General features: G+C 32.8%; 1 protein-coding gene across 1 annotated transcript in view; it reads left to right on the top strand.

Moving 5' to 3' along the window:
• Positions 1-27906, top strand: part of LOC143249299 (protein O-mannosyl-transferase Tmtc3-like) — a 126924-nt gene that overhangs the window by 66002 nt on the left and 33016 nt on the right. Inside the window, exons 6-11 of the mRNA XM_076498899.1 lie at positions 1139-1238; positions 17415-17527; positions 19378-19544; positions 25229-25481; positions 26138-26286; positions 27623-27706. Of these exons, the coding sequence (XP_076355014.1) occupies positions 1139-1238; positions 17415-17527; positions 19378-19544; positions 25229-25481; positions 26138-26286; positions 27623-27706 (866 nt within the window). The remainder of the gene's footprint in view (positions 1-1138; positions 1239-17414; positions 17528-19377; positions 19545-25228; positions 25482-26137; positions 26287-27622; positions 27707-27906) is intronic.

The raw sequence follows: 27906 nt of genomic DNA, 5'->3' as shown, positions 1-27906 counted from the left end.
ACATTTTAAATTATTATTATACAAGTTTTATTCAACTACGATTAGCCTATTCAATTTTCCTTTACATTCCGACGAGACTGGTGTCATTGTAGCTAACTAGTTTGATTAAATTATTTGGCTATATGAGGCTAATGTGGCTTAGTGATCGGAGAGTTCTCGTTCGATTTCCACAAAACAATCACTCCGACCTCTGGAGTCTGAACGTAGAATACCACTACATTCGGTTAAATAAGAGTAGCACAAGATTGACTGTGGGTGTTGCTGTTTATTTGCTTCCTTTTAATTTATCAACTTAAACATTAGGAATGGCTTTTTGCAGATAGCCCTTGTGTAATTTTGCATGTAACTTCTATCATAAATAGACAAATTTTTAACACATGATACGAATAGAACGTCAAAGCTTAAGAGTATATGACATTATCTAAGTAATCGCTGGTGCAATCTAGAACTCTGATTAAGCAAAATTCTGATTTGTTGCTTTGGTGAAAAGTTGTAGCTTTTTTCAGTTTATGTATGTTATCTCCTTATATGCTTTAAAAAAACCATTCAGCGCTGAGTACTGGATCTTGGAACTGATAAGCCGGGCTAGAATCCATGTGTTACCACAAAATATTTTCCGCATACTTTAAGCGGTGGTTTTATTATAAAACGGACATTCAAACCTTTAGTGTGGGCGGTAAAGTGCTGCCTACTGGCTAATAGTTTAAAATTAAGAACCCTCTCTCAGTGGTTTGCTCCACTAAAAGCAGGTTGCGGTACTCGTAGTTGGTACAGCACAGATAGCCATTTGTGTAATTTGTGTTTGACAACAAACAAAGTCTTAGCAGCTTTGCTATAAAAACAAATGCCATGCAGCACTTACGACAACGTACGATACCTTCACTAATGTTACGATTGTGCTGTAACATAGTTTGACAAACTAGAAAATAATGAAAATTTATATTGGGGAAAAAATTGGTATATGTGATTCTGGACTGGTAAGAAAGCGTTGCAAAAATCAGTACATATCGATTCAAAATTACGTTTGTCATCGCCACTTTTGGTATTCTTCAACTTTCTTTTTCTACCTTTACTTTGTTTTTATACACACACAAATGTATTTTGTCGTTTTGTAGCCTCACTTTTTATCTTTTTACAGGTCGCCGGTGTGGTTGGAAGAGCTGAACTCCTCTCAGCTGTTTTCTTTCTGAGTGCCTTGTCTCACTATGTGCGTCATAGACAACGTCATGCCTACGTAGGTAAGGCATTGTTTTCACACATCACGTTGCATTGTAAGAAAAACAAAAAAAAACTTGTCTTAAAGATATAAAGAACATAGCTCTTAATATATCATATATAATATAAAACTTTCAACAAATTGTACCATTCTCCATAAACAAGGTGGCAAAGGAACTATATCATTATTATTTTGAAGAAATACAAAAAAATCTCTAAAACAATGGAATCGGGTTTCAATATACTTAAACAAACAACATAAACTAACTAAATTAAAATTGCAAAATAAATTCAGATTCGTTTTTAATACGTATGAAAGGACAAAAATAGACTACAACCGCAGTTTTAAATACATTCTTTTAATTAATTAGATTTGTTTTAGATATATCTTGAGATGGTTAGTATCTTGTTTTATAAAAATAATTATAAATATTTTTATTCAAAATATTTGACTAATTTATCGCATCCAGTTCTGTGGTGGATAGTTCCAAAACTTATTCATTTTCAAGTAAGATTATGTGAATTGGGCAGTTTTAGTAAATCAATACATCACAATACTTTCGATCAAAAAGTATAGTCGTACCTATATGCAGTTGCTACTTTGCTAAGAGACCTCATCAAATTCAGTGAGGGCACGGCATGGCCAGGTGGTTAAGACACTCGACTCGTAATCTGAGGATCGCGGGCTCGAATCCCCGTCACAGCCGTGGGAGCATTATAATGTGACGGTCAATCCCACTATTCGTTGGTGAAAGAGTAGCCCAAGAGTCGGCGGTGGGTGGTAATGATTATTTGCCTTCCCTCTAGTCCTAGAGTGCTAAATTAGGAACGGCTGGCGCAGATAGCTCTCGAGTAACTTTGCGCAACATTTAAAATAAACCAAACCAAAATTCAGTGGGAAATGATTTTAGTTTTAATCGATAGGTGGTATGATTATTATATTACTTTAACTACAACGTTTCTAAATCAAAAATATTAATTGTGAAAAAGCAAGTGTAACTTTGTATCAGCTGCAGCAAGAATTTAAAACAAACATGAAGTTTTCCTAAGAATGTTAACATTATTTTCATGTGCAAACTGCTATAACAAGACAATGCTCTAATAAATGTGTTGTACAATACCGGACGAGAGCCAAGAATTGCCATTTTAATTATCTAATACGTATCTAATAACGTATCTAATATTTATTTTTAAAAAAATATTTTCTCAAATTTCGAGAGTATTGATGTGGACGCATAGCTAAGTTCTTTGACATAGCAAGATACAGTGTAACAACATTATTTTAAATGTAATAACATCAACGATACGTATGTCGAGTGAATCTAAAACAACAAGGACTAAGCATGGTCTGGTGATTAGCGTGTTGAGCTGCGGATCTAAGGGTCCGAGATTTGATGTCGTACATTTGAACATGTTCCGTACTTTCAGCTATGAAAGTACTATAAAAGCGACAGACAATTCTGAAATTCACTTCAAAGAGGAGGACTAGAAAATCGTTAGCTGTGGATGGTGGTAACTGGTTACCTTCCCTCTCTTTAGTAGCTTAAACTTAGAGACAGCTGTAACTGTGCATAAGGTGCTGTTTAAACTGAGATTTCCAATTCTCAAAATTCAGTTGTTCATTCGCTAAAATTTATCATATCGTAACATCAGGATTAAGCAAATCTTGTCTAATGTGATTTCCTTTTATCATAAAAAAAAGATGTTTTTAATGTTTGTTTTTGTATTTCGCACAAAGCTACTCGCGGGCTATCTGCGCTAGCCGTCCCAAATTTACCAGTGTAAGACTAGAGGGAAGGCAGCTAGTCATCACCACCCACCGCCAACTCTTAGGCTACTCTTTTATCAACGAATAGTGGGATTGACTGTCATATTATAACGCCCCTACGGCTGAAAGGGCGAGCATGTTTGGCGCGACGGGAATGCGAACCCGCGACCCTCAGATTACGAGTCGCACGTCTTAACACGCTTGGCCATGCCGGGCCCCATGTTTTTAATGACTGTTCATTATAACGTCTAGAAAATATTTTTATTTCAATGTGGAAAATTTTACATTTTTTTAAAAAAAGTGAATGGAAAAAAGACCATGTGCTTGTTCAAAACAAACACAAAGTAAATGTATACAATTTGAAGGTCTAAATTTCCTGCCTATAACTGGTAATTAACAATAATGATAACTAAATATTGTTAAATAGTTATCATTATTGATTTTAATTTCCGTCTGCGTCTTTAATGCCATTCAAGATGAAGTTAACAGCTCGTGAAATTACCCTCCGCGAACGTTAGTTGTGGAAAAACCTATATATAAACTTCACGTATTTATAACTTCGGTGATTTGAATTAAACATGCATAAGATGCATACAAAACCAACACTTTTACCTAACCTTTTCCTAATACAGTAAAAAGTTAAACGTGTGAATAATTAACCCACGATATGATTTGAAGGAATGAGATACGACCGCAATGCTGCTTAAAGGTGAAAAATAAAGTTTTTGATAGATTGTTAATTGCCTATTTAATTATGCATAGTAACGAATTTCCTCAAACATTTGCAGGTTTCAGGTGTTTATTGAAACATATACATATCAACACGCTATGATTGCGAATTCTGATAAGAATTTATATGATAAATTACATGAATTTTCATTTATGATTTTCACCAGAAATGCACACTATTTATCTTTGTGTATGTACCATAACAAATGTAAGGTAACTTCAATGTTAATTTATTATCTTTATTTAACCAGTAAGTTTCATCATATATGGATGCACTATATTTAAGCCACTAGTAGGCTTTTCGCGTGTATATTTGATTGATTGTTTGGAATTAAACACAAAGCTAAACAATGGGCTATCTGTACTATACCCATCACGTGTTAGGGTTGACGACTTTGCGAGTTGAGTAATAGTTCTTACAACCAAGCTGCTGAGATTTGACTGTAATCTCAAGCTGCTAATAATAAATATTTTTATACGTTGGTTAAAGCCTAAGAATTTTTTTTATAACATTTTTGGAACTTTATTAATAAACAAGTTAATCAGCCTAAGCATATTCAAAATACTTTATTATTTTTATTTTTTGTATTTTCGCACATGTGGATCTTCATTTACTTTGTAACTTTATACATATGAACATGCAGTTACTTAAATTTATCACATGCGAATTTGTGATTACTTTGTAGACAGGGTTAAAAAGTAATAATAATAATGTCATATTTACTTTTGCTATTGTTAATTTTATGAAACAAGATCCATAATAAAGTTTCAAAATAAAATTTAACTATGTTCTCTATAAGTTACTCATGAGACACTACCAATGCACACACAAAATTTATCTACCTCTTTGTAATCTATGGGGCTTGTGAGCACCTGTGCTTTTACGTAGTTTAGTAACAAATTGTTCGAAACTTCATTCAAATTTTTCGACTCAACAACTGATAACACAATTTTTCCATAATACCTTCAATAATGTTTAGCTCATCATATTCAACTTCATCCGTTAATTTCTACGAATTTTTATAGGTCCTTTTATTGATTCGGTAATTTCTAAGTTGCTGATAGAATGTTAATATTTTTCAGATGGTCTTTTGGAAGTCCTTCTTTTATGACAAGTGTGTGTGTGTGTGTGTGTGTTTTTCATATAGCAAAGCCACAAAGGGCTATCTGCTCAGCCCACCGAGGGGAATCGAACCTCTGATTTTAGCGTTGTAAATCCGGAGACATACCGCTGTACTAGCGGGGGACCTTTATGACACCTAAAAGTTCACCTTTGTTTAGAATATCTCAAGTTTTAATTGCATATCATTTGACACCTTCGACTGTGAATTATAGAAACTTGAAAAATAAACTATCATGAGTAAAAGACAATTTGTTTCTAGTAGCTACTTTTGTAATGATTTCTATAGTTTGAAAGTTATTATAAACTATTAGCATTAAAACCATCTTTGTAATCTTTGGTATCTCATCTCTTAGAACTGTTTTAAGTGATAAATTCAATCTCGTCAAAGAAACTACTTTATAAGAATTGTTACTCTGTGTATATTATCAGTGATTGAAGTTTGTTCCTCTTCTTACACTCTGTACATAGCTTTTCCAGAGATTCTCTGATTTTATACCATTACAATACTCAGTAGATAGTCCATTTATATAATTAAAAGAAGGCGTTTGTTAAAGACATTTTAAAATGACTAACTAGAAAGAAATGAGTGACTTTTATGCACCGAGTGATAATAACAAGTTATTCAAAACAATACAAGTTCTGAATAATTCCTGCATTTTATGTGTATTCTGAGCTTACAAGGTCACAGAATAGAATTCATCAACTTATCACTAATTATTAAAAGTATAATTTAAAAAAGAGCAACTCTACATATAACATTGCTTTATTAATATATTTTATACTGCTCAAACCAATGAAACAATCTATTACTTTATTATGGTTTTTAAGGTTTAAATCTAGTTTATTTTGACTGCAGTAATGCCTTCTTTTGTCTATTCACTTCCATGACTTTAGCTTAAATCATACATTCTTATGATATTATACTAGACTTAAGAAAAAATTCAGGTCGGGCGTGGCCTTGTGTATATGTATCCTGACTCGAAACGCTAAATACACCTCACACTTTCAGCTGTGAACATGTTATAAAAGTGATAATCCATTTCTCTTGGTCAGCATGTCGAAATTACGGACGGCTATGACTGAATTTTAGGCCTTTAATCTTGCTTTTTTTTAAGAATTATTTTAGGTTAAACTATTACATCTTAAATATAAAGAATAGTCATTTAGGTTAAAATCAACGATCCAAGTTTTATCGATATCACGAACATAAATAAAATACCACTGAAAGTTAAGCCGTTAAATGTTAATAGATTATTTTCAACATAATAAATTAAGTAACATATGTAAAAAATGTGGAACAACTTTTTTGAAATTATGTGTAATAAACGTAGTTACAAATTTTCTGTTTATTAGATAACACATGAATCAATATCACACTACTGATAGAAAAGAAAAAGCCTCATGACTATAAATCTAACAAAAATTGTAGCCTCTTTTTTTTCTTACAGTTTTCTTTTTAAAACGTAAAGGTCAAAAGTAAATTCACCATCTCATAAGACAATCCAAACGGTCATGTTCAGAACTACTGCTACTTGAGTTTGTTGTTGAGATAATGAATTAATGGTGATACGAAATTACATAAATTAAAGTTACAAAATATATCAACAGCATGTTGACGATAAAGAATAATATTACGGGTTGAAGAAATTGAGATGTTGTTTCAAGCAATGTTTTATGAAACAGAATATCAATAAAAATAAATCAGCTTTAGACAGTCCACTTATCATTAGTTAAAGAACATTGTTAGTACAGTTGGAGCTAGTAATAAGCAATGAGTGGAGCCTGTAGGATATGAAGATAGAATAATCAGATATATATCAGTAGCTAACAGTCTTTATGTAAATTTATAGTTTCTACTAATCTGTACGGGACTAAAATTAGCGATTGAAATAATTAATAAGTTTGTACAACCAATTCCATCTATGGTTGTCTAGAGCTACTTTAACGATTTTTCTAGAAACGCTAATGTTCTTTTACAAGATTTGATATACACATTAAAGAACCTTGCAGTAGAGCCCCCGATGTTAATCTCAATTTATCGGATATCTCTGAAATAAAGCAAAACAGAAAGTAGTAGTTTACAAAGCTATACAAGGGGCTATCTGTGCTGTGCACATCAGAGATAATGAAACCCGGTTTTTATCGTTACAAGCGTTCCAACTTACTGATGTGCCATTGGGGGAATTCAGAAGGCGACAGCAACATCGACTTCAGTTCGTAGTAGTAAAAGATGGATCTATTCAGATAATTATTTGAAATGTGAAGCCGGTAGATTGAAATGCTTTGAAATATACCACAAACATAAGCTATAAAGCTATATAAAATTCAAGTAAGATCACATCTCTTACAATTTGACATGGTGGAAGATAATAGGCTTACTTCAGTCTCTATCATAAAGCCCTTCTTTCACTTGGTTATAGCTTCATATTTAACCATTCAAATGCAACATATATGTAATAAATATTGTTTAAAATCAAGATTCCTTCCACATTTTGTGGACTATTTCGTCGGTAACTCATTTACTTTTAATTAATAAAAGCTAAGTATATCGAATCCTAAGAACTTGTGTTAAAAGCTCACATCAAAGAGCAGCAAAAAATCAGCCAGATGAAATATAGTATGACTTAAAAAATACATTCGACTTTATATTTGTGAAGACAAGCAAGTTTTGTGATTTAATTTCAATATTTTTAATTGCAAATCGTTTCACTCCTACAATCAATAGTCCTCTAATACTCAAAGGTAAGTTTGCAAGCTTACAATGTTAAAAGTTAAGTTTTGATACTCATGGTGGGCAGAGCATAAATAACCTATTGTGTAGTCTTTATGCTTATAAACCAACCAACCAATTTATTAATTTTAATTTAAAAAGGTCAGTGTGAAGAATGTTAATCTATTTTAATTCATTACACATGCATCATATTTAAACTTGAAAGAAGGAAAGTCTTATACACACTTAAAATTTATCGAAAATATTTCTGATGAAAAAAAACCGCTATTTTTTGTCGCTAATAATAGTTCACGGATTCATAAAGAGTTTGTTTGAAGTTAAGTACAAAGCTACAAAATGGACTATCTGTGCTCTGCCCATCACGGCTGTATAAACCCTGTTTTTAGCGTTATAAGTCCGCAGACATGCCGCTGTGCTACTAAGAGGAAAATAGTTCATAAATATAAAAGTAGTACATGCCTGTTTCATTAGGCGATAACAAAAACATGAATTAAAAACTACTTCACAAACATATATGACGACGACTTTCTTCTAAGAGAACTAATGTTGAAATAGTACACAACAAGAAATTCGGGTCATTGATCAATCCAGGCGTTACTGAACTTTTAATCTCGAAGTTTTATTTGTTGTATTATGATATCTAGAGAAAAAAAACACAACAGCATAATAATATAGCCTGACTATCAATGAGAATTAGGCTTTTACACGTATGTTATGAATTGTGTTATGATGTCTATGAAAATACAGCATAGTAATAAAACTTACTTTGTTACTAGCTTTGGATGTAATGCTCTAATGAGATATAAATATAAAATTGCTCATACACGTATTTTATGAATTGTGTTATGACGGCCATGGAAAAAACAACAAAGTAAAAACAAAGCCTGAGTATATTTCTTACCAGCTCTAATGGGAAATAGATATAAGATTTCTTTCACAGTTGCAATGGGAGATGTGTTATTGTTGTATTATGAGGTCTAAGAATATAAAACTCTGGATGAAGTGCTCTAATGGGAAATAAATACGAAACTGCTTTTACAAACATGGTAGGAAATGCATTATATTGTTGTATTGCTATGTCTAGGAATATAAAACAGCAATATAATCATGCATGGCTATTTTTGTTACTAACTCTCTTATACGTGGCACAGCATGGCCAGGTGGGTTAAGGCGTTCGACTCTTAAATCTATAGTCGCGAGTTCGAATCCCCGTCGCACCAAACATGCTCGTCCTTTCAGCCGTGGGGGCGTTATAATGTGACGGTCAATCCCACTATTCGTTGGTAAAAGAGTAGCCCAAGAGTTGGCGGTAGGTGGTGATAACTAGCTGCCTTCCCTCTAGTCTTACACTGCAAAATTAGGGATGGCTAGCGCAGATAGCCCTCGTGTAGCTTTGCGCGAAATTAAAAAAACGATTACAAATACTCTTACACGTAGCTGGAGACAAGGCCGTTGTTCGCTCAAACCCGGTCGAACTGGTTTATAGTATACAAAGTCATAGTTAAAATTCTATTTATATCAGTCGTATTGGGTCAGTCAGTAGGGTAGTATTAAAATTATTATAAGTCTCAGTATGAAACAGTATCGCGTCTGCAGACAAAGAACAGATGATTATATTAATTACACATCAGCTTAGAAACTACACATCATTTAATGACAACGTACTCTTTGTCCTATCAGTCGAACTACGTTTAAAAGGTACTAGCTTTGTTCTCCAATCTCTGTTCGTTGACTTCAAAAGGTTTTCTGTTATTGAAGACCATTTGCCGGTTTCATTTTGGTACAAAGGTCGTTATTCTGGATAACTATTTAAATTACGGCATTCTAATAACGTTAATATGCTTTCGAAATATGAATATTGTTATCTAATTCTTGAAATAGTATTTTATAATTTCATTATAATAATACAAGGTGTGTGGTGTTTTATATATGGTCTTTGTTTATCAGTTCCATTTTGTCATATAAATTTGTTTCTTTCTTTCTTATTTTTTTAAAAGGCATTTCATGACTTTATACGATAGATGTATCGTTTCAACGTGATAATTTATGTCGCATGTTATAAAAGTAATGCTTGTAATTCGACATAAAAAAAAAAACATTTTGCCCTCTAACTACACAACAATAGACCTGAAGAATATCACCATCTGAAGTATTGTGATCAAATAAATTAATAAATAAGTTTTGTATCATTTTATTAACTATACTTAGTTACAGTTATACAGCTTACAGTAACAATTAGATGGAAACTGTCATATCGTAGAACAAGAAAAACCTTAACAACAAGTCGGATGGGAATATTGCAAAATCCGGAAACATCTGTCACTGTTAGAGAAATAATAAATGTTTTAGCATTACAATGTTTTTGGTAAGTAAGCGTTGAAAGAGAATTTAATTAAATATAAATGTTATGTAAAGTGAAAGAAAAAAATACAATATATAAGCAAGAGTATATTTATAACAACTACAAAGAAATGGTTATTGTTTGTTTTTTTGGAATTTCGTGCAAAGCTACTCGATGGCTACCTGCGCTAGCCGTCCCTAATTTTGCAGTGTAAAACTAGAGGAAAGGCAGCTAGTCGTCACCACCCACCGCCAACTCTTGCGCTACTCTTTTACTAACGAATATTGGGATTGACAGTCACATTATAACGCCCTCACGACTGAAATGACGAGCATGTGTGGTGCGACAGGAATTCGAACCCGTGACCCTCAAATTGAAATGGTTATAGTCAAATTTAGAATAATTTTGGGTGAGTTCAGTGTATGTTTTTACTGCTACTTTAAAATATGTAATGCATTTCAGTAAGTTTTTGGATTACCATTGCTTTGATGCCTTAGTGATGTCATGTGCACTTTCATTCTACGTTTTCCTTTTAACCCACAACATGATATAAAACTTAGTTACCATTAAGTCAATGGCTTTAGCGATACTGTGTATGTACTCATTCCAAGCGGTGCTTAAATGACACACCATGAAATACGATTTTTGGGATCATTTTAACTTTTGTTTTTACATATATATTTATATAGCTTCAATTATTTTATTTCACCGAGAACATTCAACCCAGAAGACCTTGACTCAGGAAATAGGAGTGAATAATACTTATTTGATCTAGTAGTTCAGCAATAATGAGTTACGAATTATGTTTCACATAAAAAATAATTATTAGTATTACTTCCTTTGCTGTGTATATAGAATATTCCTTGATTTTCAAGTTTTGTCTGTTGTTGGAGATCATATAAAATATTTCAGTTATTCACACATTCGATCATAACAAAACTTTCCGTTGATCTCTGATCTTTCATAATTGGGTCCAGCATGGCCAGGTGGAAAAGGCACTCACCTCGTAATTTGAGGGTCGCTGGTTCGAATTCCAGTCACATTAAACATGCTCGCCCATTCATCGTGGGGAAATTATAATGTGACGGTAAAACCAACTATTCGTTGGTAAAAGAGTAGTCCAAGAATTGGCGGTGGATGGTGATGACTAGTTGCCTTTCCTCTAGTTTTACACTGCTAAATTAGGGACGGCTAGCGCAGATAGCCTTCGTGCAGCTTTGCGCGAAATTCAGAACACACCAAACACAGATTTTAAATTTAATTAGGCTCTTAACGTATGTTTGGTTTAATTTCACACAAAGCTATGCGAGGGCTATTTCCGCTAGCCGTCTTTAATTTAGCAGTGTAAAACTAGCATTAGTCATCATCACCCACCGCCAACTCTTTAGCTACTCTTTCACCAACGAATAGTGGGATTGACCGTAACATTATAACGTCCTCACGACTGCAATGACGAGCATGTAGCATGTTTGGCGTGTCGAGTCACGTCGAGCCACTGCTTTTAAGGTAGAGCGAAACATTAAAAATGTAAAATTGAAATATTAACGGTTAAAGAGAAAATTAAAGTGATACGTGCTTGAGAAAAAATAAATCGCTCATGTTATTTTTTATAATTGTAGTTGGGCCTGGCATGGCCTAGCGCGTTAAGGCGTGCGCTTCGTAATCTGAGGATCGCGGGTTCGCGCCCGAGTCGCGCCAAACATGCTCGCCCTCCCAGCCGTGGGGGCGTAATAATGTGACGGTCAATCCCACTTTTCGTTGCTAAAAGAGTAGCCCGAGAGTTGGCGGTGGGTGGTGATGACTAGCTGCCTTCCCTCTAGTCTTACACTACTAAATTAGGGACAGCTAGCACAGATAGCCCTCGAGTAGCTTTGTGCGAAATAAAAAAAAAACAACAACAATAATTGTAGTTTTCTATAAAACTTAACTTCATTGATTAAAACTGTGGAAATATTTTGAAGATTGCTGAGTTCCTTGACATACTTGACTGAAATCACTTTGAAATACGGTATTGTTGATCTTAACCCTTGTGTCGAGAGTCGTCTGGTGGTCAGCTATCTGAGCTGAGGAACTGATTCACGTTTTCTATTATCTTAGAGTAGTGTAATATTTTCATTCCTGGGAAACTAACAAAAGACTTACTGCCTTCTCACACTTTTTCAGCTATGGCCTGGCATGGCTAGGTGCTTAAAGCACCCGACTCCTAATTCGAGGGTCGCGGGCTCGAATCTCCGTTACAACAAACATGCTCGTCCTTTCAGCCTTGGGTATGTTATAATGGTACGGTCAATCCCACTATTGGTTGGTAAGAGCAGCCCAAAAGTTAGCGATTGGTGACGATGACTAGCTGCCTTCCCTCTAGTCTTACACTACTAAATTAGAAACGACTAGCGCAAATAGCTCTTGTGTTGCTCTACGCAATATTAAAAAAAAAACAAATAAACAAACTTCCACAGCTTCATACGATTTTAAGTTCTACCTAACAAAATGTGAATCGATTAAAAGTCAGTGCAATCATATTCAACATATTTGTATTTATTACACATTATTTGCTTCGCTAAGTAGCCAAAGTCATGAATGTTGTATGTCAGTCAGTAATGGGTTCATAAAATGAGGCTACTATTCTTCAGCCAGCGCTTGTTCGTAAGAGCGAACTTATTATAACATCTTGTTCTTACGCTTTTGTCCCTCTACAAACTTGCAACGATAAAGCTTATTTTGGCTTTGCTTTAAAACAGAAAACAATTTTACTTTCTGTCATCAGTTCGTGTAATTCATTACGTGGTCTTCTCCAGTTGGCATTGTGGTTACTTGATGCGCTCCAGGATAAAGAAGATAAGCTAACTGATTTACTTATTCTTCTGACAGTAACTCAAGTAAACTGAAGAAACATTAGTAACTACTAATCAAGAATTCGGTGTTTAAATAAATAAATCATGAGATTTTATTAATAATTACAAACCATATTCCAATTTGTAATAATTTAAAAATAAATGTCCTTTATGCGAGTATCATAAAAATAAGTCTTGAAGTATAAATGATGTAAGTAAACCCTAAAAATGCTCTTACATTGCAATAATCATACCTCAAGGAGCATTAATTTAGACATGTATTTTAAGATAGCAACTTACGGGAACCTGAGACATAATTTTTTCTTTATAGTAACGATGAATTATAAGATTAAAAAAGTGAATAAACACCACAGAAATAATATAATGTAATTATGTTTTCAGCATGATAAAATAACGCCTCACTAACTCACATTAAAACAGCTCAAATAACTGATCATATAAATAACGCTCCGCCACTAATATGGCTGTCGTATATCCTGACGAGCCCTGGTTTTAGGCAAAACGCCTAGTCAGCATCAAATATAACAATCATAAGCTTTTAAATTGTAACTTATGAGTATGTTGAAAGACTTTGTAAGTGAAATTTTCGAATTCCTAATTATAATCTTAAGTGAACTGTGAATAACTCCAACGAAACAGAAAGATTATTCACGACAATTTTTTTATATTGAAAAGTAGAGTGATATTATTAAACCGGTTAAATAAAGATGGGTTTCGCAAATAATAAAGGATTCAAGTTATGTTTGTTTGTTCTTGAATTTCGCGCAAAGCTATAAGAGGGTTATCTGCGCTAGCCGTAGCTAATTTAGCACTGTTACACTAGAGTGAAGGCAACTAGTTATCACCACCAACCGTTAACTCTTGGGCTACTCTTTCACCAAGGAACAGTGCGATTGATCATCACGTAATAACGCCCCCACGGCTGAAAGGGCGAGCATGTTCGGTGTGACTGAATTCGAACCTATCTACCCTCAGATTAAGAGTCGAGTGTCAAACGAATAGTGGGATTGACCGTATTATTATTAAGTTATGTATATCCATATTTATGTCTATAGGTTATTATGGGTAAACTGAGAGTAATCTGAAAAAACAATAAAGTTATTAATGGGAAATTTTCATACTTGAGAGTAGAATAGAGTACAACATAGCTGGTTAAATAAAGAAGAGTTTGGTAAAAAAAAAGATATTTTTAGTATGCACATCTTGAAGTGAAATATTCTTGGATTATAACATATATAAATCAGAAACAAAATAATAAAGTTGAAACTCAAAACCATTCCTTGCTGGTGTTCTTAAATCGTAAAGGATAGTAGTGCCTGTGGTTATAACGCTTAAATGTGTAGGGGATATTCCATTTATCAGGCAAAATGCGAACGCCGATGAAAAACTTGGTAACAACTAAGTAGGATCAGTTGAAGGTTAGAAACTGAGGGTTTGAATTTACAACGTTTCAACCCCAACTGCCTTTCGCAAACTAACTATCCTTTACTACTTAAGAACTACAGTAAAAAATGATAGCGAGGGCGTGATTTTGAGTTTCAATTTTATAATGTTATTTCTAGTTTATGTTAAGTTCATTATTGTTTTATACTGCTGATTTTAATCGCCTATGAACAATTGATGTGTTGGATAACATTGCATATATTGAATTCTATATATACATATGTATATATAATGCGTTGTTGAGAGTAGCTTTTGTAGTAGAGAATTATAAGTAGTTTTTTCTAACAATGACGTTAATAATAGTGATATATATTTGTCTAAGTATAATAAACTATTATATTCAGGAACATTAAAACAAACATCCTTGAATCGTTGTGCTCACTACCACTTACACAGTTTATTGTTAGAAAAACTGCAGTATTTTTTAGTGCCATTATAATTTCCATATTGCTCATCTAAGTATATTGTTATCATGAAAGAACTAATACTACGTTTTGTGAAGTACTTTGAAACATTCTACTTTTTGGGTAGTATTGTAAAACATACTACATTGTAATAGCTTAATAAACTTTGATAATGAATAAGATTTTATACTGCATTGTTACAGTTCCAGTGAGTATTGTAGCGTTTAATTAGTTTGATTAGCAACTGTTTAATGCGTACTGACGTTAGTTATGAGGAATATATGTGCCACGATTGGTTGAAAAGGCGCTCAACAAAATTAATAAGAACAAATTAGTAACCGTTTTCTTATTTTATAGAAAATAATAAATAAATGGTCATAGTGTTGAGATTTTGTGACAGTCGTTATAATACACGTGTGTGTTGATATGTTTGTTTATTTTCATTGTACACGAGATTGTGTGAAAAACACCGGTTCAGTTAGTAAGTATTCAAATTAACTATATCAGTCGCTTCACTTTCTCAGCGGGTAAGTCCAATACATGTTATTGTCTTCATTTTAGCATGACATGATTTTCAATGCTGATTTATGCTTCAATCCAAATGATATAAATGTGGGTTCTAATACACTATTGATATTATAAAAATAACAGTCAGGACGCGTAACATATCTCTCCTTACTTCAGAAAATATACCGGTCAAGAAATGCAACAGAGACTCCAATATTGCATCGCTATCCAATACTATTCATCAAACTAGAGATATTTCATTATTTTAAGGACTGTGATAGCTATATGTAATATTCAGATAAACTGAATATACTCGAGAGTCCTGTCGAATAAATCTGCTGAACAGCAAAATCTAAAATATATATAGTATTGTGATAAGATGTTGAATGTATACCAGCTGAGCTTAAATCCAGGAATAACTAAACTGAAAACAATTTGTAAGACATTATGAACAATACGAAGACGAAAACATACTCTGTGTGTATTGAGATGGACAATTTGACGATCGCTTCTACTGGATTTATTTATAGTAATTCAGGTTCTCTTCTCTCAAGACAAATAGAGAACTAAACAAGCTAAGAAACAAAAATAATTCACCTAGAAACAAGGTTTTCAGTTCACAATGAACTTTTGTTTCTTTGTATTGGACTGTGTCATTACGCGTACGGTCACTCTCTTACAGTATTTGTCAGCTGGGTCTTGTAGACATCACCCACATTTTTCTTCCCAAGCAGAGGAGATATCTTATCCGTAAAGAGAGAGATAGAAAGAAAACACTACAAGTCAAAGCTGATTCTGAGAATCCTTAACGGTTTTCTGGATCAGCGATTTATGCCAAACTGGCAGGACACATATTAATTTGTTTGTTTGTTTAGAATTTCGCGCAAAGCTACAGTAGAGTTATTTGCGCTAGCTGTCCCTAATTTAGCAGTGTAAGACGAGAGGGAAGACAGCTAGTCATCACCACCTACCGCCGACTCCTGGGCTATTCTTTTACAAACGAATAGTAGGATTGACCGTAACATTATAACACCCCCACTGCTGATAGGGCGAGTATGTTTGGCGCGACGGGGATGCGAACCCGCGACCCTCAGATTACGAGTCGAACGCCTTAATCCACCTGGCCATGACGAGCCTAACACATATTAACACTCCTACGAAAAGTGGGGCCTAATAAATTTCCATTTCACTTGATTTCATTTCATTAAATGAAATGACAATTTCATTTAAATACAAAATTATTAGCCTAATATTAATAACCTTTCAAGTTGCTCTGGGGCCTATTAGGCCCCAATTTTCGTAGGAGTGTTAATTCCATAGATATACCTATATCACAGTCATATATTCTTTTATAGTTAAAACGTTATGGTGGGTGGAAGTTAGAAAACCTTGGAAATTTATTGGAAGATCTTCTTCCTCCATGTATAAAGTAAAACGAAACTTGTCTCCCTCGCACCATATTGCGGTATAGATCAGCACCCTCAATAACCCTTTACTAACTCAACTTTATATGATTTCGTAATATTCTAAGAATTATCATTTACACAGTTTATTGTTAGAAAAACTGCAGTATTTTTAGTGCCATTATAATTTCCATATTGCTCATCTAAGTATTAATACCCATACGAGCCATCTTGAGAATACATTTTTACTCCAAGTGGGGTTTTGGTATGTTGCGTATTGCAGAAATATCTTTCTCAACACCATAACATAAAATACGTGCATATAAATAAATATATATTTTCTGTGTGTATGTTACAGTCTCACTTTATCCGAGTTGAAATAGTGTGATTCTGCTGCCAGAGAATTGTGGCATTAGAGTAATTAATATTTATTTCATACATTATTGAATACTGTTTTTTTGTCTCGTTAAAAGTGTATTTTTATTGACGTTTCTAAATACAGCAATATCAAAATTTAATTTCCTGTCTTAAGTAATCCACGTAATGTCTCTCTGTCAACTTGTCGTTATTAAACTTTTTGTTCATTGTTCAAGCCTGATTACTTTGTTGTTTTAACCATCTGTTTTCTTACACCACTTTTTTTAAATTGATTTGAATTATTTGATAATGAAATTTGAATTTATTTTAAAAATTCAGGTATGATAATATAATTCGTTTTGTATGAATAGCAAACATGTCTGTGAAATCGCGAATTTCCATGATGCTTTGCATGTTTATCTGTGGATCAGAAAACATTTTCGTTAACTCATTTTAAAACATATACATGACAGTTTGTTTTTGTGTGATGATGAATGATGTTCAACTGTTTTATTTATTGAAATTTCTTTATTTTATTTAGGGTGGCGCTGTTGTGCAGAAACTGCAGCCTTAGCAGTGTGTGGAACGCTATGTAAAGAACAGTGTTTGACCGTTCTTGTGGTCTGTAGCTTTTACGATTTATTCTCATTGAAGGTAATATATCGACAAGTTTGTTTACCTGTACAATGTAAACTTAATAAACATGAAAAAATTGCACATGCGTTACCCACTGTCATTAAAATATACTTGTTTTGCAATACTGACATTAATATCGTGATGGTCATAGAAAAATAAAACTGTGTGTGTTTGTGTTATAGCAAAGCCACATCGGGCTATCTGCTCAGCCCACCGAGGGGAATCGAACCCCTGATTTCAGCGTTGTAAATCCGGAGACATACCGCTGTACAAGCGGGGAGCAGAAAAATAAAACCACTTATGTCATTACTCAAACCAAAATCTAGAAGAGAATTTTTTAAGTTCTCCTCGTTACAAGTATGATACAAATAACGATATAACGTTAAACTAATTATGAATATATTCGATACCTATTTCATGACAAAAAATCAATTCAGTCTGTTGAGTATAAAGCAGCTATTTATTTGAAGCCCTTAGTAAAACGTATCACTACCGATAATCGATGAATTTTCTGAAAATATCCCCCATGCGAGTATCATAAAAAGATAAGTCTTGAAGTATAAATGAAGTAAGTTAATCTAAAAGCCGCTCTTACATTCCAATAATCATACATACCTCAAGGAGCATTAATTTAGACATGTATTTTAAGATAGCAACTTACGGGAAGCTGAGACATCATTTTTTCTTCATAGTAACGATGAATTATAAGATTAAAAAGGTGAATAAACACCACTGAAAAGGTATTAATATAATGTAATTGTTTTCAGCATGATGTTAGATATATATATATATATATATGAACTTCATAGAATTACTTAAATTGCATTTATAAGTTAATATGAAAATGTATGTTTGTTTAATGTTAGAGTTTCATGATTTTCATTGTGTTCGGACTTCGCGGATATGAAATTTTGATTAACCAGCTCAAGTTAGTAATTAATACTGATGTGTCATCTTCCCTTTCGTGTTGTTTATTATGCAGCTGGTACAAACTTTTGTCTCATTTAACAATATGTTTAGATATTTCTAAGATTTTAGTAGTTTGTGTGTGATTCAAAGGCCTTTGATGGTTAACTGAAGTAGGTAATATATATGACCATAAAGAAATTATAATTCTGAATTTTGTTTTCATCATACCATTGTTTCTAGTTACTTGCTAGTTGAAAGATGTTATTTGTCATTACACCTCTCCCAGAATAATGTTTCATATGCTCGAAATCTATTGAATTATTTTTCTAAATAAGTATATATAAATTAAATTTATGTATTTTGGAAGTATATTTTCTTATAACAAAGTCGCATTAAGCTATCTGCTGAGCCCACAGAGGGTAGTCGAACCCCTGATTTTAGCGTTGTAAATCCGTAGACTTATCGCTGTACAAGCGGGTGGGACGTATTTTGTAAGACTAACTTAATATTGTGATACTATATAGCAGATATATGTAGACTAAATACAAATAATATAAATGTGTTTGCACATGAGTCCCTTGGTAAACAGTTTTTTATCATTATTAGAGTTTAAAAAAATTGCATTCTAAGGAAGAAATGAGAGCCTTATGAATAAATAGCGATAATGGATATTTTCAACTTCATAAAACAGCTTCTTCTGTGGTGTTACATTAGAAATTAGGTGTTTCAGTTTAACAATTTGACAGCAGTGTATAAGTCACATTTGCCAGTGGGTGTAAATCTTGCATCCTTGATAACTTTTTGATAATATTAAACACTGCCGTATTTAGCATTTTACAACGTTTTAACCTTACGAATATTATAAAACATGTATTTATATACATATATATATATTATTGTTCTGTTTCATGATCAGTCGTATTCTACCACCAACTTATAAAACCGTCATTTAATTTCAGGTTTCTTGTCTCACTCACATTTGGCAATGTGTTCTACTAGGCCGGGGAGTGGGGTCTCTGTGGATAAGAAAAGTGCTGGCCAGAATTGGATTTTTAGGATTAATAGCTCTTCTGACGATAGCGATACGTTTTAGACTGATGGGTCCACATTTACCACAGTTCAACAGGTGAGAAGCCAGTTCATTAGTTCAATTTTGTTTGCAATATTTCATAAGCTGTTTATACGACAGATCTGATATACTATAAATAAAGGAAGCGACTGCAAATGCAAAAAAAAAAAACTGCTTAAGAAGCGAGATTTTGATTTGAATTGTTTGTTACACTTAAATCATAAATGGTGTAGACTATTTTGTAAATTATCCATAGTACCTTGCAAAAGTATTCACTTCTTGCAACATTCTGTTGCCATTTTAGCTTGCAGTAATGAAATGTTCAAATAGTACTTTATATTCACAATCTACACAATTACTCCAAACTGAGAAAGCAAAAAACAAATTATCATATTGTCCAAGTAAGTTAGATTTTCAAAGAAAATTAGAATTTTCTCAATTGTATAAATATTCGACCCTTTTGTTACGGCAACTCTAAATCAGTTCAGGTGCAAAAGATAAAGTTCCTTGATGACGAGAAACTCACTTGAAATAAAATCAATCTCAGAACGGCTGGTATTGGTATTAATACCTTTACTAATAAAGCAGAGAACAATGTTTCGACCTTCCTAGGTCATCTTCAGGTTAACAAAGAAAGAGTTTGCAGCTGAACGTTGCTGGGCACATATCTTAGGGACGAGAGTATAAACGGGTACGGCATTGTAGGGGGCGTTGCATTTATATGTTAGGTTATTAATTAGTATAGGTATAAAGGTGTTCCTTTATATTGGTTGTTGTATAAGTATGGGTGAGTGACAAGAAAGAAGCCATAGCTGAAAAGGAATAATCTTAGATCTCACATGGCGTTTGCTACAGAGCTTTTAAATGACACTACAGACATGTAACAGAAAGTTTTGTGGTCAAACAAGACAAAAATTGAGCTTTTTTGGTCTAAATTGAAACGTTACATCTAGTTCAAGTCCAACACAGCACGCCATCTAGTCAACACCATCCAAATTGTAAAACGTGGTGGTGTCAGTATTATATTATGAGGAAGGTTCTTATCAATGGGGACTGGAAAGCCTGTCAGAATGGACGGTGTAAAGTACGTGAGAATCCTAGAGGAAATCTGCTTCAGTCAGCAGCTAAGAATCTAAAATTGGGTTGGAAATTATCATTTCTGCAGAACAATGACCCATAGCACAAGGCCAAAGCTTTTGAGTAGTTTCAAAAGAAAGAGTGAATGTCCTGGAGTTGCTCAGTTAAAGTATTGACTTTAATAGAAATTTTATAGCGCGATTTGCAAGTTGCATGCAGTCCATCGACAATTTCCAACCAACTTCTCAGAATTGCATCAATTTTGTTAGGAAGAATGGACATTTATTACACTATTCCATCGGGTAAAGCTGATAGAGACCTATCGAAAAAAGATTTAAAGCAATAATTGCTGCGAATGTTGCTTTCACCAAATACTGACTAACGGAGCTGAATATTTATGAAATCAGTGAATTCCAATTTATATATTTATTTGGGAGTTTTGCTAACATTCAACCTCTTTTATGCATGACATTAAGTTTAATTATTAGAGTTTTCAATGAAAAACATGTTCATTAGAAAAATGTTTATATTATTTGCGCTTCGTCAAAATATGATATTTTAAGTACTGAGTGAGTAATTTTCCAAGATACTGTACATGTTTATGAACAGTAAACGGATTTAGAAATGCTATTATGTTAACTTCATAGTACATTATTCTTTGAAGAAAATAGTTTTGTCAATTGATCACATTAAATTATTTTATCACGTACTTAATATAAAATACTAGCAGAAATTATTCAAATATTACTAAGAATGACTCATTTGACTTCATTGTCCCCTGTTAGGACAGCGGAAATTCTTTGAATTTAAATGGTAAAATCAGGGTTTCGATTCCCCTGGGAGGACATCGTAGATAGTCCATTGTGTTTTTCATACAAGAAAAATACAAACACACAAACTCGCCTTCGTTAATAAAAAATAACAGCGTTTATGATAGCTTGCTTTTGATAAGAGATGAAGTATATGTTTACAATAAAAAATAACGAGGTCTAAAGCTTTAAAAATATCAAGTTTTCTAATGAATGTTAAACCCATCATGGCGTAGTGGTTAGCATACCAGGCTGTTAATGGATACATAATATTCCAATGAATATACCCATAATTTCAGTTATGTAATCGATATAACTGTAGCGGTCAATCCAACTTGTGTGGTTAAGAGCAGCCATGAAGTTTTTAGATGCTGTTCGCTCTTTGCCCTCCCTCTGGTTCATAGTTCGTTTGTCTTAAACGTGGGGTTTCTGACCTGGAAACTTAACCTACGTAGCTTTTAAAGCTCCCTTTAAATTGAAGATACCAAATACAAACAAATATACCGAATAGGTGGTTAAGGCATTCGACTCGTAATCCAAGAGTCGCGGGTTTGAATCCCTGTCACACTAAGTATGTTCACCCTTTCAGCCGTGGGGACATTATAAGTGACGGTCAATCCCACTATTCGTTGGTAAAAGAGTAGCCCAGGAATTGGCGTTGGGTGGCGATGATTAGCTGCCTTCTCTCTAGTCTTACACTGCTAACTTAGGAACGGCTAGCGCAGATAGCCCTCGTGTAGCTTTGCGCTAAATTCAAAAGAAACAAACAAACCTTTAAAAGTACTTAAGCTTAACTGTTTGGCGCATGAATTCAACACACAAAATGTAGTGAAACAGCAGCATTAAGTAAAATTAAGATTTTTCGTTAAGGCGAAATTAGTGGTTGTAAGAAACACTAGGAATGGATCTTACGAAATATTTTTCATATTTGCTTCATAGTTTCTAACCCTTTAGGTATTAAACATTTATCAAAGAAGACTCCAATATTTTAACTAAATCCATACCGATAATGTCAATCAACCTTATTTTGACACTTATTGTTACATTAGATAGATTTCTTTGTTTAAGTGCCAAAATGTACAATGAGTTATACTGTGCTGTACAGCCAAAGGGAATGACTTTCAAACTTTAAATTTATAAGCCTTAAGTTACCGCCGTGGAACATACAAAAAGGAAGTTGTACTTTCAGGCGTTTTATAATCAAGTAAATGTAAACGTAAAAGGGAACTAATTTTTTGAATGGTTTCTTTGCAGAATCATTGATATATTTGAAAAACTAACAACATCTAGAACATAAACATTTATTTGTGGCTCTTCTTCTGAAAGTAATAAAATTGTTTAGGTTCATAACATTTAATTTCAAAACTGAATCAAATGTTCCGCAGTTTGCGTTCCATTGTGACAAAAAAAATCTTACTTCGTAATATGGAACATTGGTCAAATTCTACTATTTGATGATAAAAATCAACAAATAAAAACTAGTCTAGCACTGCCAAGAATTCCCTTTATACCTAACATTTTTTATTGTTTGTTTTTTTCTCACAATAATAAACAAAAGGTGAATCGTTTGGTTGGTAGCATTTCGTGACTCCTTCAATATAGGAAGATGAACAAACTGTAAATGATTCATATTTAATCTCAAATTTACGTTACATTATTTTGTAAGGGTAATCCATCGCAAAGATGAGTTTTGTCTGTTTGAACTTTAGCACAAAGCTTAACAATGAGCTAGCTAATTGTGCTGTGTCCACCACGAGTATCGAAACTCGGTTTCTAGCGGTGTGAGTTAGCAGGCATTTCGCTGTGCCACTAGGGGGAGGACATAGATGAGTAATGCATTAAAGCTGATGTGTATATTCAAAGCGTTCTATTTGTCATAAAAAGTAAGCTCATATAGCAACACTGTTTTTCATAATTTTTTGATAGAGAGTTCAAAAAAATTTTTATACCAGTTGAAGTTCGAACTAGATCTAACTAGCTGTCAATATAATAATTAAATTTTGCGTTTTTTACATATTAACGTTTCAAAGTCAGTTGATATCATCGTACTGAAAATTGAACATTTATAGCCTTCGGGTAAAACGTTAACAATTCTAGTAAATATGTAAAATTGCTTCATCGTACATATAAGTTCGATCATTTTTATCATGAAAAAATCACCACATAAACACATATTTATTCTTTCTTTATTACAATTTTTTTTTCTGTTACGTCACATACATCTCATGGTAAATTTGATATTTAGTTTGACTATTAAATATCTTTTTCACTCTTTCACTTTCTCAAATATGTTTCATTAGAATTCTATCTTTTTACTAAAAGTAAAATCTTACATAAGTTTCTGTGAAACAACTCATAAAACTGTTTTTTTAAGTAATATGTTCAATTTTCTGGGTATAAAGTAATTTGCGATTTTGTAATGTGTACATAAAGTAAATAAATAAATTTTCTAAATGCAAAAACTTTAATGAAATGTTTTAATTGAGTCTAGTTTTGTTTGTTGATTAAACAATACAGATTTATAGTGGCCCTTAATACATTGTTTATAGTGGACCTTAATTGTCTAAAATAAGTTGTGCTTCTGTAAATACGGTTTGCATGTCTAGTTCTTTGTTGAGATCCGAACTTGGCTACACAAGTGTGCTATATGTATCGTTTATTTGTCAACGATGATAATTCTAAAGTATTTCAACTGTTCACAAAGAAAAATACGTCAGAAATATATCCTCTAAACGAAACACGTTTTCCAATTAATACACTTTATCATGTTCATATTTTTTGTAATTTTAATTTATATCATTTCAGGTTACCTTATTGTATTCCTTCATATAAAACAATTATTTTTTTGTTATTCTTTAACATTTAAAGCTTTCATTTTTCACTCAACGTGAAAGAAACTCAAAACTACAAATATTTGTCGAATTAGTTTGATTGACTTTGTTTTCTGCTATCGTTTGACTGGAGGACGCCTTTCAACATATAGAAATGCCATCTGTAGGCATAAGTACCGGCAAAGTGAAAATATTCAGTTGTTGATCCACTCTTGAAAATTAATAATTTATATACATTTCTATAAACTGACATAGAAACAGTAATATAATATTTTTCTATTACGTTCATACACCTTTTTTACAAATATAATTTACTAATCACGTGGTAAAAGACCGTAAAAAGCGCTGATATATATATACATTATATATTATTAATAGAAAATTAATAGTTTCCTCGATTTATTGAAAAGATATACGCATTATGTTAAACTTTGTCATAATTACAGTATATGGATAAGGCACATGATCTATTTTCGAGGTTTATCTGCCATAACAAAAATGTTAACATATAGTAATTAATCACATTTTTAGCATCATAGCACTGATGGAAAGAAAAAAATGGATAATAACATTTAAAAATCGTTTAATCATTATCTGGCTTCTTGTATTAGGTTTGAGCTTAGCATTTCAGAAATAGTTTAGTTATGTTATCGTTTTCTCTTGACAAAGAAACTCTTAAGTGGGTACGAAATGTCCATTATCAAACCATATAATAAAGGGCAAACAATAAGGTGGATATTTATTTGAGTTTCTATTGTGCGTAATGCTATAACTTAATATATCTTATTTTCAAAGCTATTCTTAAATATGTCCAAAGTTTAGTCAATAAGTTTGTTCTTTTCGCAGATGAAGTACTAAAGTATTGCATAATGTATTTTATCGGAGAGTTTCAATTAAAATCCATTTTCATTTTATTTCTCAAAGTCCATATCATCATATAACATGCATACTTATGTAAATATCTTTTTTTACCAGATTAATCAAAAGAAATATTTTGTTTTATACCTCTTCATTTTTCTTAAAGGTTTGACAACCCGGCTTCTGTCTCTCCGTTCCCAACTCGTCAACTAACTTTCAGCTATCTGATATCTTTAAACGCCTGGCTTTTACTTTTTCCTTGTGATCTTTGTTGTGATTGGACCATGGGTACCATCCCATTGGTGACATCAGTAGAGGACCTGAGGAATGTTTCTACTTTATGTTTTGGCGTAATTTTGCTTCTTTTGTTACGGAGCTCTTGGCTTTCAGAGGAAAGTCATAGAGTACCATTACTTATGGTGAGATGATTTGATAGATAGATAAAAAAATAATTTAATTGTTATTATTATACGACTCTTTAAACCCAAAATATGTATAAAGTTTTAATCATATTGTTGTCATTATACCGATAGGTTTCATATTCTTGAATACTAAAATTTTATAACTGTAAGCAAAATTACCAAATTTGGGAAAATAAATAGCATTTTCATGCTTTGTAAAGTTTTAATACGAGTGTTTTAACTCAGTTTCTTTCTTTTATTATTTTAATAGTTTAATAACAAAAACAGTATTTTTGTACGCATTAGAAAATACATGATGATTTATTTTTCCGTACGTGGGGTTAATATTTTTTTTATGTTCGATATTATTGGTTTTGTTCCTTCTTATGCACGGTTAAGATTTTTTTCTTTCTCACGCTAATTGATACTGTAGTTTTTGTTTTCTTATGCATGGTCAAGAATATGCTTTTTTCATACCTTTGACTAATATTATAAGTTTTGTATTTTCTTACCCATGGTTGAGATATTCTTTCGTTCTTACGTTTTATTGATATTATATGCGTTGTTCTTTCTTACGCACAATTGAGAAGATATATATATATATATATTTACAGTTGGTTAAGATGACAGGTTTTTATGATCGACTGTGGCGATTTATTTATTTATTTTTCTAGGCTCTTTCTTTGTCTGTTGTTCCGTTTTTGCCAGCCTCCAACCTGATGTACCACGTTGGATTTGTTATTGCTGAGCGTATCCTCTACCTTCCTAGCATGGGTTTCTGCATCCTTATTGCCATTGGATGGGCACATTTATGGCGAGATAGGTATATAATTATTTGGAACACTTGATTAATTACAGCCTGGCAATATTTTGCATTCACCTAAAAGTAACGTCAAGCAATTCAGTGAAATACTTTTGAAAGAGACTCCAATATAAGATATTGCAGTCAAGGAACACAAAGAACCACAGATGCATGACCAACCGCACATAAAAGTAGCTGTATCGAGACTGAAAATCAAAACAAGATGAACCTTGTATCTAAAAGACTAATACATATAACAAAGTATAAAAAGTGTCCTAAAACATTACAGGTTATGTTTTCGGAACGTAACTGTGCTATGGCGTTCTATCACAGAATGCAATCTGTTTCCATATATTACTGTGTAGATGCATAGGAGATAAATTGAGTTTTAAATCACTATATATATATATAGTTTACACTGACCTAGACAGAAAGCGAGCATTTCAGAACACCAATGCAAGTACTCACTGCAAGAAATGCTCTATTATCCAGCCATTTCCAGAACAGTTACCACTAGAATTTAGTTTCCAGATTCTTTAGCTTCTAGCTTACAGTCCAGATCCATAAGCTTCTATTCGTTGTCACCCAATATTTGTATGTTTTAAAAATAAACGAATACTATTCATTATAAATATATATCATCCTATCAAAATGCTAGCTCACATTACTATTTTAATTTCATGAGTATACGACATTAGAATATTAATTGGCAAACAACTTTACGGTACAATAGACAGATCGCGTATAAACAATACATATATGTAAGTGTGTATATATATGATGCTATACAATATCATTTCATTATACGAGTCTAATGGCTGATCGTTTTTTGTTGTTGTTTTAGTTAAAATGATATAATTACATGGTGTCTAGAAACTGCTTAGGACTAAAACAGACGAAATAACAATTTTTAAAACTGTAATGATGATGTCATTCTTTTCCATGTAAAAGTCGTTTTGTAAGTTTATAATAACTTGATGAAGTAAGAATGTTAAAACAAAAAGACGAAATGAGTCGTTTCCAACTAAATAGAAGGCCGATTATATGCAAAAGATAAAAACACAGCAAAGTAAATAAAAAATACAAGATACGTTATTCAGTTAGAAGTATTTTAATCTGCAGATGGTGTAGAAAAAATAAACAAAACTATGTTAAATGTGCTACTTGAATGTTCATACGTACATCTGTAATACAAAACCAGAATCAATACTCGTCTTAACAATATAAAGCGCATGAAAACAATCGACATTGAGAAGGAAGATAAAAAGAGGCAGCGAAAATATAAAAATATTTTATCGTGCTTGATGTTAACGTAGACTAAGCCATGAAATTGATCTTCTTTTGTACGTGTTTTCAGACGCCTGAGGGGGTCGGCTGTGGTCGGTTTAGCACTACTGGTGACCATCCACGGAATGAAGACAGTTGTAAGAAACAGAGAGTGGTAAGTTCAACTGGCGCTACTAAACACAGGTGAAACACATATACTTTGTTTATCTTTCTTACATGCATAACAGTACGCCATGTTTACACTAGTTATATTTCGTCTATACATACATGTGTGTATATATACATATCAAATGTCTTCTTGTATACATTTATTTGCATATATATATATATAATGAGCAATAACATAACATAACA

The sequence above is a fragment of the Tachypleus tridentatus genome, chromosome 1 (assembly GCF_004210375.1).
Source record: "Tachypleus tridentatus isolate NWPU-2018 chromosome 1, ASM421037v1, whole genome shotgun sequence".
NCBI lineage: Eukaryota > Metazoa > Arthropoda > Merostomata > Xiphosura > Limulidae > Tachypleus > Tachypleus tridentatus.
The sequence above is the reverse complement of the archived record's forward strand: the minus strand, read 5'-3'. Positions and strand labels throughout refer to the sequence as shown.